General features: G+C 37.1%; 1 protein-coding gene across 1 annotated transcript; it reads left to right on the top strand.

Moving 5' to 3' along the window:
* Window positions 1-28: 28 nt before the first annotated feature.
* Window positions 29-10,666, top strand: LOC121422502 (sialin-like). The gene is made up of 11 exons (XM_041617616.1): window positions 29-47; window positions 983-1,202; window positions 1,631-1,839; window positions 3,060-3,299; window positions 3,771-3,858; window positions 4,354-4,449; window positions 4,932-5,056; window positions 7,105-7,260; window positions 8,233-8,365; window positions 9,406-9,647; window positions 10,379-10,666. Exons 2-11 carry the CDS (start codon window positions 1,046-1,048, stop codon window positions 10,523-10,525), a joined length of 1,593 nt encoding a protein of 530 aa, XP_041473550.1. The 5' UTR covers window positions 29-47; window positions 983-1,045; the 3' UTR covers window positions 10,526-10,666.
* The last annotated feature ends 1,120 nt before the right edge of the window (window positions 10,667-11,786 follow it).

Consider the following 11,786-nt stretch of genomic DNA (forward strand, 5'->3'; position numbering starts at 1 on the left):
AACAAGTTTTTATTTGGGTTGGATTCCCCTTTAACCTCGAGATAAACGTAAGTGCCGGCTTAAGTGTAAGTTGAATTAGGCCAGTAGTACTCATTAATTCTATAAACATACATGGGCGGAAATCCCAGGGGGACGTGTCCCCCCACTCAAAATAGTTACTTGTGGGATGATAACCTTCTATTTATTTATTTATTCTTTTTTTTGCTCGTCAAATTTATTTTCGTCGAAATCTCTTTAATTTTGCCATTAATTTTTGCTTGTCAAATTTTCCAGCCTCTTGTCCCCCCTACCTTTTGGGAGAGATTTCCGCCCCTGTAAACATACATACATATACATGTTTTATATGAATGCATGTGTTTACTCTTGAAAAGTTTAATTCATTGTCAATTCCGTCTGAAGTCTAAGTTGAAAAGAGAAACTAACTGCATGATTTAATTCATGTACCGTAAATAAGCGTTCGCGTTCTCCAACGAAAGGTCGGGAATGAAGGTAATAATAACGATGGTTGTTTAGTTGGTAATGTAATGAAGATGGTGATAATGGAAGAAGAGTTGATGGTGGTTGATGGAAGTGGTGGTTGAGTTGGATATAATGGTAGCGATGATGGAATATCTAGAAAAACAAGTGGATACAATTTAGAATAATATCGTCTTAATTATCGATAGTTTTGTGAAATAAATGAGCAAAATACATCTAAGTCATACAGATATGACTTGGTTGCATTACATGAAAAAAAATCGCCCAGAGCTATCTCAGCATAAATTACTTGAACAATGGCGTCCATGTTTGCTCGTAATACTACTATCGCTTCAAACATTTCAAACAATATTGTTTGTGATAGTTGTCACCTCTATTACACGTTTTGCTTTAATACGACTTTGAATTTTCTTGATGCAAAATTGCAGTTTCATAATGTATATAACCTTATGTCACAGTTTGATTGACAGTATCATTGATTTCTTTTTATTTTCTTTTTATGCAGAATTCCAACACAGCACACAAGTTGGGGGTGACAACAGCATTCCGATAAGTCCGCCCTACCTCCATGAAAATGAGTGATGCTAGGTATGACGCCGTCAAGTTGGAAAACGAAGACAGCCATGATGAAAACGAGGCAATCGAAAAGGTCACCGAACTCAAAAATGTTGAGACCCGTGAAATTTCAGGCTTAAAATCTGCGGGCAACAGGAGGAGGATCAAAGGTTAGTATGTATGCAAAAAAAAAAATAAAGTGAATTATACAAGCAGGTATGAATAGAACGAGTAAATAGAGAAATTCAATGTGCATATTGACAAAGCAAATAACAAATATGGATATTTACTAATCACAAGTTATTATGAAACTAGCTGTAATACACTATGCTACAAAGTAATACAAGATATGGATATAGGCCCACGGTGTGACAATTTATGTTTTGAATAACGACAAGGAGTGCGAGAAGTAGCCTAAAGCCTATTTTCGTGAATTGTTAACAATATGATGATCTATCCTGATTCGATGTTTACCGAGACAAAACCATATCGAAACTTTTCCAGATGTTGATTTGCTGTATAATTAACACATTATCTTTATCTTTTTTTCTCAAACCATCTAATGGTTCCTTCTGCATCACCTTTTTAATATTAACAGTTGGGCTTATACCCGTGAGATACCAATTAGCCTTTCTCTCGTTCATCGGACTGACCTCCATTGGAGCCATGAGGCAAAATGTGAGCGTGGCAATGGTTGCCATGGTAAACACTTCTTACACTGGTTACAAACACACCGATGATCTTGTTAAAAGCAATGAAGAGATATCGTCATGCAAGATTCAAGACAATAACACCGAATATGCAGATGTAAGAGATTCCTTGTAAATGATGTATGATAGTAATATGAACTGCATATGCCATGAATATGTTTTTTTTAAATACTTTTTATGCTGTTATATTGTCTTCTTACACTTTCACAGAAATAGTACATTTATGAAAATCAAGACACCTTTTGGTGTCTAGATCAAGTTTAAAGATAAATTCCAGTTCTGGTAACCATGGTAACGATCTCAAAATGACTTTTTACAGAATTTAATATAATGACCATCCAAGTGTCTGTTTGTATGAATAAAAAATATGTGCCAAAGGATTCTGGAAGAAATTTTGTAATTGCTGAGAAATAAGCAAAATAATCGCGGATTCAGTCACTTCCTTCGGGTCTTTATTCCAGCAATAATAATACATTGTCCCACGTGTGCCTATCTGTGTTGGCGATCTTCAGTGTGATCGTATTTCAGCTTAGATTTTATGATTTCACAAAGTTTAGATTATGTAACTGTACCAGATCTAGATCCACGATGATATAGTCATACTTAACCTTGGTTTTACAGACTTTCTCACGAAATTAGTATTTTACTGCAACTACTATCATTTAGCTTTAAGAGTTCTTGCAAGTGAGGGTGAGAATTAAGCGACCGAGCTGATTATGAAGGCGTTCTTTTTTCAGTTATTGCGATTTTATATAGAAATTTCATGGATCGGGTACCTCGCTCCTAGCTGCGTATGACTATTGTCAAGAGTGCCATGCACGAATTCTATCATCATAATTTCCAGAGATCCCGGCCAGAGATTATATACCAACTATTTTCTCTCTAACACCTTAGTTTTAACTTGAGATGCACGTCATGTTTTGGTTCGTTTATGTAATATACACTTACCGTTTTACGGGGACAGCTTTTTTAAATGATTGATTGACAACGTATTTATTTCATTTCAAAATTTCAAAAAAGTTACACATTAAAGCGAATTATAATATAACGTTATGAACTGAAATAGAAACCTGAAAAGCAAAGCTTGTTAATGAAGGTTTCCTTCAGTAAATAAGACATATCAATACAAGATACAAAGTTCAATATACAAATCACCATATCCTTCTTGTAGAAATTAAATGTAGATCCTTGTAAAATGATGATAATAAATAATATCATTATCAGTGATTGATAATACAGGAGAATGCCAATCACCCTCTAGGTCTATATCTTCATGTTATTGCGTACTTATCCAATCTTCCCCATCCCTCCTTATAGGAGACATCAGGTGAATTCTTCTGGAATACGCACACCCAGGAGTTGCTGCTTGCTGGATTCTTCTATGGTTACCTGTGCACACAGATTCCTGGTGGATGGATGTCAGATAGATTCGGGATGAAGTGGGTCCTCGGCCTGGGTATCCTGCTCTCCAGCGTATCATCAATCCTTGGACCATGGGCTGCAAGAATGGGTCCTGTATTTTTCTTCATAACGCGATTCCTAGCAGGTCTAGGTGAGGTAGGGATCCGTTTCTACCATGCTAGATTGTATTCTGGGGAGCGTTTAATCAACATTTTCATCAGACAAGTTGTCGGGTCTGACAACTTTCTTTGAGAATGATTGGCTGAGAGTCACTGTTATCATGGTAACTGTCGGACAAAACATTACTTGTCGGATAAAACGTCTGACAAGTCCTGTCATGAAACAGTCCTCGGGTCTGGGCCCCAGGTGTCAAGAGGGCACGTGAACACCAATGACGTAATGAGACCAGACATGACGTACGAGGGAAAATAAAAAAAAAGGTGGCATGTGTTTTCTATCCAATCTTTGAGCATAATTACTAATTATCTGTGTGTCTTGTCCCTCTCACTCACATACACACACCCTCTCCTTCACCCCCCCCCCCTCTCTCCCTCCCCTCTCCCTCTCTCTTCTCATTCCCCTCTCCCTTTCCTCACTTCCACCCTCTCCTTCTTAATTTGTATACAGGGTGTGGTGCTTCCTGCTGTGGCATCCATGTGGTCTCATTGGGCCCACCCTTTCGAAAGAAGTCGAATGGGCGTCACAACAACCTCGGGTATTACCACTAATATGTATATAATTTGTAATCGAATTTATCGCTGCAATATTCTACATGATTTAGTCTGTTTCAACTTGAAATTTAATATCGATACGTTTTTAATGATTTATAAGCCTTCGAATGGGATGGATGACACGTAACACCAACAACCCTCTAAACAAAAGTTTTAAGACCATTTCGTCTCATTTTCTGGCTTGCTCCACTATGGTGCACTTTTATTTGTACGTTTGAATACTACTCGATTCATGTTCATTTTCTATCGCGTATCCTATTTTGTATGTATTTGAAATGTTTTCTTCTTATTATTATTATTATTATTATCATTATTCTCATTATTCTGGAATGATTGCTTTGAATTTAACAAAATGTCCGAAAAGGGTGTATGAATTTTGATTTTGGTCGTTTTATTTTTGTTCATCACTTTAGTTTCATAAATGATTTAAAACTGAGAGCATTCATAATTAACTAACGTTTCCTGTTTATATTTGACAGGCCTCACCTTTGGAAGTATCATTAGCAGTATCGTCGCAGGTTACTTGGTTAGATCCGATATCATGGGAGGTTGGCCATTCTTATTCTACTTTCTCGGTAAGTTATCGGCTGTAAGAAATAATCAAGATTTGACAACGAATTCATTTCCCAATTTATTTATCATTAATGTCACTAATTCATTCCTTAATTTATTTAGCCTATATACATTAATGTATCATTTTGTATATTACTTAACCTTAATTCATTGAGTTCGAATCTATTTTCCCCATTTTTGTAATTTATGAATTTTTGTTTGAAGGGAAGATTAAAATAAACATAAATGCGAAACCCTCGTTCTAAAATATAAAATAATTCTAAAGTCGCCGTTTAAAAGGGCAAAGAAGTGACCATATTTTCTAAACTTCAAGTAAATGCTTTTCATGTGGCATAATCAGCTTTAATCACCCTTAATCCAACCATCTTCGTATTGAATCTAAAGCATATATTTTGATCTAGCATGTTGTAATGTAGTTATTCCATGGACTGTACACGGTGGTTTAACATTTCATTTTTGTTTTATCCATTTCATTTACCCTTAGGTACAGTTGGTTGTATCTGGTTTGTTTTGTGGTGCGTATTTGTTTCTAGCCAACCATCAAACCACCGTTGGATATCGCGGCAGGAACGGAAATACTTAGAAAATAATCTAAAAATGCAGTCAAAGGTAACTGTATATTTTGAAATATGTACGTATAGACCAATTTCACAACGTGAGAGGGCAGCAGACTGGTCGCCATGCTGCGGTGGGCGAATCAACTTTTATAGTACACAAGTCAATAGGGTATTTGGTACATTCGTTCGATTTTTTTTTATTTTGGACCAATTGAGCAGATTTCTTGTAAGATTCACAATGAGCATTAATCGGAGAAGTTCAGGTCGCAGCTGTGCTGTGTTCAATTGCCACAACAATTGGAGAAAGCTTCAGGATTGGAAGCAAAGTGAATGTGAAATTCACTCGCCTTGGACTCATGAAGCCTGTTTGTGTGTGAAGCCGTACTTCCTGCATAGGTTTCCAGGCCGTTATGAAGGAATGCGTCGCCAGTGGCCCTCTCTTTCCCTTCCTCTCTGTTTTATTCTCTTGCCTTGCCCCCTCCTTTTGGATACTTATAGGCCTGCATAAAATGTGGTGGTGGTGGGTTTTTTTGTGGGGGGAGGGAGGGGGATTTATTTGATCATGCTTAGATGGAAATATCAGTCCCCCCTCTCTCTCTCCCTCTCTATCACACACTATCCCTCTCTCTCTCCCTCTCACTATCCCCTTCTCTGTATTACAACATCCCCCTCTCCCCCCTTTGCACACACTCTCTCGGTAGCCCCCCCCTCTCTCTCTCTCACTACCCCCCCCTTCTCACTATTCCCCTCTCCCCTCTCACTATCCCCCTCCTCTCACACATACTCTCTCCCCCTCTCTCATCCTCTCTCTCTCTCTCACTCTATGTCTCGTTCACTCTCCCGCTACTCTAACACAATTTACTAGCAACAAGAAGTGAGCTCCCTGATGAAAACCAACAGCGATTCTTGGTCATCATCAACTCAATTTTACTGACAAAACTAAGGGGAAATGTAGCCAAAGTGCAAAAATTCATCATACCTTCATCGGTCAGATATGGCCATTGTCTTACATCGTCTACCCAGGTGTCCATGCTTTATTTTATTGATTTATGATGAAGTTAATGACACAATATCAGAGCTTATCTGTAATCTTTCATTGAATTTGTACACAGAGCCAATCGCGGTCAGCGCACTTGCCCACCGCAGCAATGGCGTCGCCGATAGAGGGCCAAATACATAAACCGGCCGTGAAATTGGTCTATTGAATTAAAATTCTGTTAGATCATATATATATATATATATATAATGAGAGGGGCGTGGATATATGTACCAATCGCTTTGATCATTGTTTATAATATATGTGTGAAGTAGAGTAGAATCAATATATCAATCAATCAATATATATACATACATATATATATATATATATATATATATATATAGCACAGTATTTTGTAAAATTTGCAAGTTTATTGTAAAAATAGCAGCAAATAATAAAAACAAAACATTGCCGAAAGTTATAGAAAAATCCATCAAAGAATAAAAGTTATTAGAAATTTCAGTTATATAATTCATGACGTCATATGCGAGCAGCTTTCCCACATATCTTATGGTTAAAATCAATGAAATGGCATTTTCTCAGAAAATAAGAATTGTTTTTACTGTACCTATGATGTATCAATAGACAAATCATTTCACGCCTGTTCCTAGATGGAAAATAAAATTAGTCATCACGAACCATTAAAAAAAGAGAGAAATTTACGCATTTTTTATTACATAGTATAATGGGCAGCTGCTCGTTTATGACGTCACAATTACAAAACTTAAAATTCAAATAACTTTCTTAATCTTTAAAGGATAAACCTTTACCAATATTCTTATTTTTTCTGCTAATTTTACAGCAAACTTTTCTTCAGGGTGAACTTCCCCTTAATGTTGTTCAATAAACACCAATATAGGCAAATCATGATTTCATATTTCATGGTTGTTTTGCAGATAAAATCTTTATATGGCAACACTAATGAAGTAAAAATGAATAAATACATGTTAACAGTATGATGCCAATTATACATCTGTATTATGTAATCTGGCACTGCTTTAAAAAAGTTTAGTTTCATGATCACATCCTTGAATTTTCTTTCCTTGTATTCTCTGTCGCAGAAAAGCAATAAATCCATTCCGTGGTTGTCTATTCTTTCCTCGCCAGTGGTTTGGGTATTGATGCTATGTCAGTTCATCCAAGGATGGGGTCTCTTTACCATCGTCACAAATCTCCCTCTCTATTACACCAAAGGACTGGGACTATCAGTCGAACAGGTACCGGGTCGGAATCAGGGGCGGGGAAGGGGACGTGGGCGTATCCTTTGCCGCGTGTTGCCCCAACAAGCCAAATGGGCGGGGGTCCAGTTGCACCCAATCATTCAAGGTGGGGTGGGATATTATGTGTATTTACTTTTTGTAATAAAATTCAAGTCCCCTATCATGTTTCGCATCCCCAGAGTTTACTGAAGGGAGGTAGGGTGTCCCCAATAATAGCTGAACGGGCCTATAATGTCTACTTTTTTGGGGTGAGGGCTTTATATGCAGTAAAATATGTATGTTATGAGTATATGACCTTACTTTGGGATGATAACCTTCGTTTTTTTTTTGCTTGTCAAATTAATTTTCGTCGAAATGACCTTAATTTATTTTTTGCTTGTCAAATTTTCCAGCTCCTTGTCCCCCCTACCTTTTGGGAGGGATTTCCGCCCCTGCCTCTCTTTCTTCTGTACTCCAAGGATGGCAAGTTCAGGGTTTACCTCTTTTTATTAAGCCTTTCCTTGTATGGAAGATGCTTGATCCTGGAGATCATTTTCGTTGCTCTCACCTGAACTCTCTTGCTGACAGCCTTAGCATCAGCAGTGTACTGTGGTGATGAGATGACATTTCCATATTCCAGGATTGGCCGCACTAACCATTTAAATAATTCATAAACCCTCAGTCAACATTGTTGTTGATTTTTTTATTCCGATAGCTTTCTAATTCTGGATTATTTGGTTTTTATTTTTTTTATCCTATTCCTTCTTCTGTATACTGTTCTTTTTAAATGTTTCAGTACACTTGTCTGCCACACGTCAGTTCTTGAAGAATATATAAATCAAAGGATGAAAATTTGAAATAAATGGCGAATCTCATCGGAGTTTTATTTCATTAGACATGTTATCTGTGTAAATAATGAATTTGAAGTTACGTGACTTATATGAAAAAAGGCTATTTTACTCTTAATTCTTTTCCCTTTTTTTGTTTCAGGCTGGAGTTTATTCAGCGATCCCCTATGCACTTCAACTAATCTGCAATTTTGTATCAGCCTTCGTAGCAGATGTGATATTATCACGGAAATACCTTGGTTTTAGTCATACAAGGAAATTAATTACCGCCACATGTAATGATAGTAACATTATGTGATATGAATATTCATTAGAAGAAGATAGATTTCTCATTTCAAAAATCATATATGATAGATCATATAAATAGATAAATAATATGAATAGGTAAATGAAAGGCATTGACCACTAAGAAGCATGTGAACGTGATGAAGCTGGACCAGTTAACAATCTCATTTAAGTATAGGGTTGAAAATGAGAACAGACAGAAATAGGTTAGAAAATCACAAACGATTTTGGCTGGCGCTTTGTGCTCGCATCAATTATAATTTAGTAAGATACTCGTCCTGTTCATGACTACAAAAATGCTTAAAATATCCAGTTTTCAGGTTTGAATATAACATATTTTCAGCTCGCGCTGCGTCCTCGGATTATTCGATTGATAAGATATGTTCCCTATTCAGCAGTCCTTAAGCCATGTATAAAGGTTCCTTTTTGGTTAAAAATTTCAGCTCGCGCTTGCGTTAATTCTTTAGTTAGATACACATCTTTTTCATGATTACAAAACCTGACCTAGATGTCTTATCATCCTGTCTTATTACATGAAATGTCCGAAAGCTTAATTGAGCTCGCGATTCGCACTCGCAAAACCTCACAAGGATGCCCTTTTAACAGTAATAAGCGCCAGCTAGAATTGACCCAAAATAGAGCTTTACAACTTCAGAATTTCTCATTAATCAGAAACTCACTTTTAAAAAGTCTTTGCTCAAGTTAAAACACACAACTACTTTACGCAGATGATAATCTCACGATTGGAGTACATGTATTCTTTTTGCCCATTTTGACTATTATAAGTGCCCTTTTTGGATTTGCCCATCCCAACGAAGACACCATCGCCGACCTGTCATAGGACACAATAAAGGTTGTTCAATAACTTATTCGACTCACTTGTGTGTGTATAATTTGACTTAATGTAGTGTGTCATATGACTCTCGGCTATTTTACAAGGGGTTACCTTGGTGAAAAGTTAATGGGTCATTTGACCTAGAATTTTTTTGTGTAATTTGAAGAGCTGTGCCGTTCTTTCATTCTCTTTCAGCATTTGGTGGCTGCGCAGTCTTCCTTGCCTGTGCTGGCTTTGCCCGATGTAATGCTGTCGCATCAGTGGCATTAATGACGCTGAGCGTTGGTATAAATGGAGCAGCCTATTCGGGTTACTACGTGTCAATGATTGATGTAGCCGGTAGTTACGCTGGTTCTGTGACGGCGCTTGCGAACGGCGCCGGTGGCCTAGGAGGCGTCATCGGCCCATTGGTCGTTGGCGAATTAACAGAAGTTCAGGTGAACATTTTTAATCAAAATTTACAAACTGCAGAAGAAAGTGTAATACATATAAAAACATTTTTAAACATGGGGTCCATGATGAACAAATCTGATTTCATTATTATCAAATTACGTTTCAGCAGAACGTAACATAATAATATTTTGTGGAGACGGAAACATCCCTGCAGGAAATAGTGCCACAAAGTGTGATGACTGTGTGTTCACACAGACTGTGAAAATACTGTACACACTGTTAAAATGCTCGAATTCAACAGTGTGAAGTATTTTTACACTGTGGACTCCTCGGCAGTGCGACTGTTCACAGCGTGTACACATGTTGGACTATATGTGATTCACACTGTTGAAATGCTCAAATTCAAGAACCTACACTGTAAAAACTGCGGTGTTAAAACTGACACCAATTGGTGTTAATAGAGGACCACACCCTGAGGTGTTAAAATTACACCCTAGAGTTTAAACATAACACCAAAGAGTGTAAATGTAACAACAAAAGGTGTTGTAACACCTATGTATAGATGTAAAATTAACACCACCAATTTAACACCGGTGTATAATAACTGGTGTACACCGGTTAACACCACAATTTTTGCTGTGTATCCACGGTCACTCTTATCAAAATATATGTATTTTGGATATGTGAAACTCGAAATGCATTTTAACTGTAATATATTGTAATCTGCACAATGCTTATAATAACTAAATCGTATTTTTTTTATTTCCAAATGCAGTCTGACATCTTTGGATGGCAGTCGGTATTATGGATCCTGGCTAGTCTCTATTCCATTGCTGCCTTAGTGTACACTTTGGTAGCCTCGATCAACCTACAACCATGGGCGAGAACGACTGAATTGGACAGAAGTGACTCAATGAGATAACATGAAGACTTGTAGACAGTTAACGGGGCAACAAAATTGTATTTCTTCTAATTGTTTAAGATCGGTATATTCGATCTGTAATGAAAATCATAAGTCAGAAAAAATTGGAACCAGTGGGATACGAACCTGAAATCTACTGCTTTCCGGGCAGCGACTTAACCACCAGGCTATTCTGGTTCAAGGCTAAGCCACGATGAACTGGAATTCAAATACCCTCGGTCCTCTTCTTTCTGACTCATTAGTATCCGAATGCCGTCCGACGTGGACAATAGATAGTAAATGAAGAGGCTTTAAAGGGGAAGTTCACCCTGACAAAAAGTTTATTGTAAAAATAGAAGAAAAAATAATAAAAAATATTGTCGAAGGGTTTGAGAAATATTCATCAAATAATTAAAAAGTTATTAGAATTTCAATTATATGATTTGTGGCGTCATATGCGAGCAGCATTCCTACATAGCGAATGGTAAAAAATCAATGAAATGTCATTTTCTCAGAAAATTGAAAATGGTTTTCACTGTAACTTTTGTATATCAATAGACAAATCATTTCCCACCCGATCATGAAAAGAAAACAAATTAAGTCATCAGCAACCACACAAAATTTGAAATTCATACAATTTATATTACATAACACATGGGGCAGCTGCTCGTTTATGACGTCACAAATCCAAAATTTTGAACTCTAATAACTTTCTTACTCTTTAACGATTTTCCTCAAACCTTCACTAATATTTTTTACTATTTTTTCTGCTATTTTTACAACAAAGTTTTCTTCAGGGTGAACTTCCCCTTTAATAGGAGAAAATTATAATTTGTTTACAAATTTTCGGCATTACTCTAGTCTGTCATGCAGACTTTGAATGGCTCGTATGGTAAGCGAAGCGGAGCCATGTAGACCTAGTCTGCTATGCAGACTCGTTGAATCAGCTGTGGTGCGCACACTGCAGATGCGTGTCTACATTTGTAGATTAGCATTACTCCTATTTGTTTAAGATCGGTATGCTCGATCTGTAATGAAAATCATAAGTCAGAAAAAAATGGAACCAGTGGGATTCGAACCTGCCATCTACTGCTTTCTGGGCAGCGACTCAACCACCTGGCTATTCTGGTTCACGGCTACATCATGATGAACTGGAATTCAAATTCCATCGATCCTCTTCTTTCTGACTCATTAGTATCCTAATGCCGTCAGCCGTGGACAATAGATAGTAAATGAAGAGGCTTTAATAGAAGAAAATTTTGATTTGTTTACAAATTTTCGG

This window comes from Lytechinus variegatus, chromosome 1, assembly GCF_018143015.1.
Source record: "Lytechinus variegatus isolate NC3 chromosome 1, Lvar_3.0, whole genome shotgun sequence".
Classification (NCBI taxonomy): Eukaryota; Metazoa; Echinodermata; class Echinoidea; order Temnopleuroida; family Toxopneustidae; genus Lytechinus; species Lytechinus variegatus.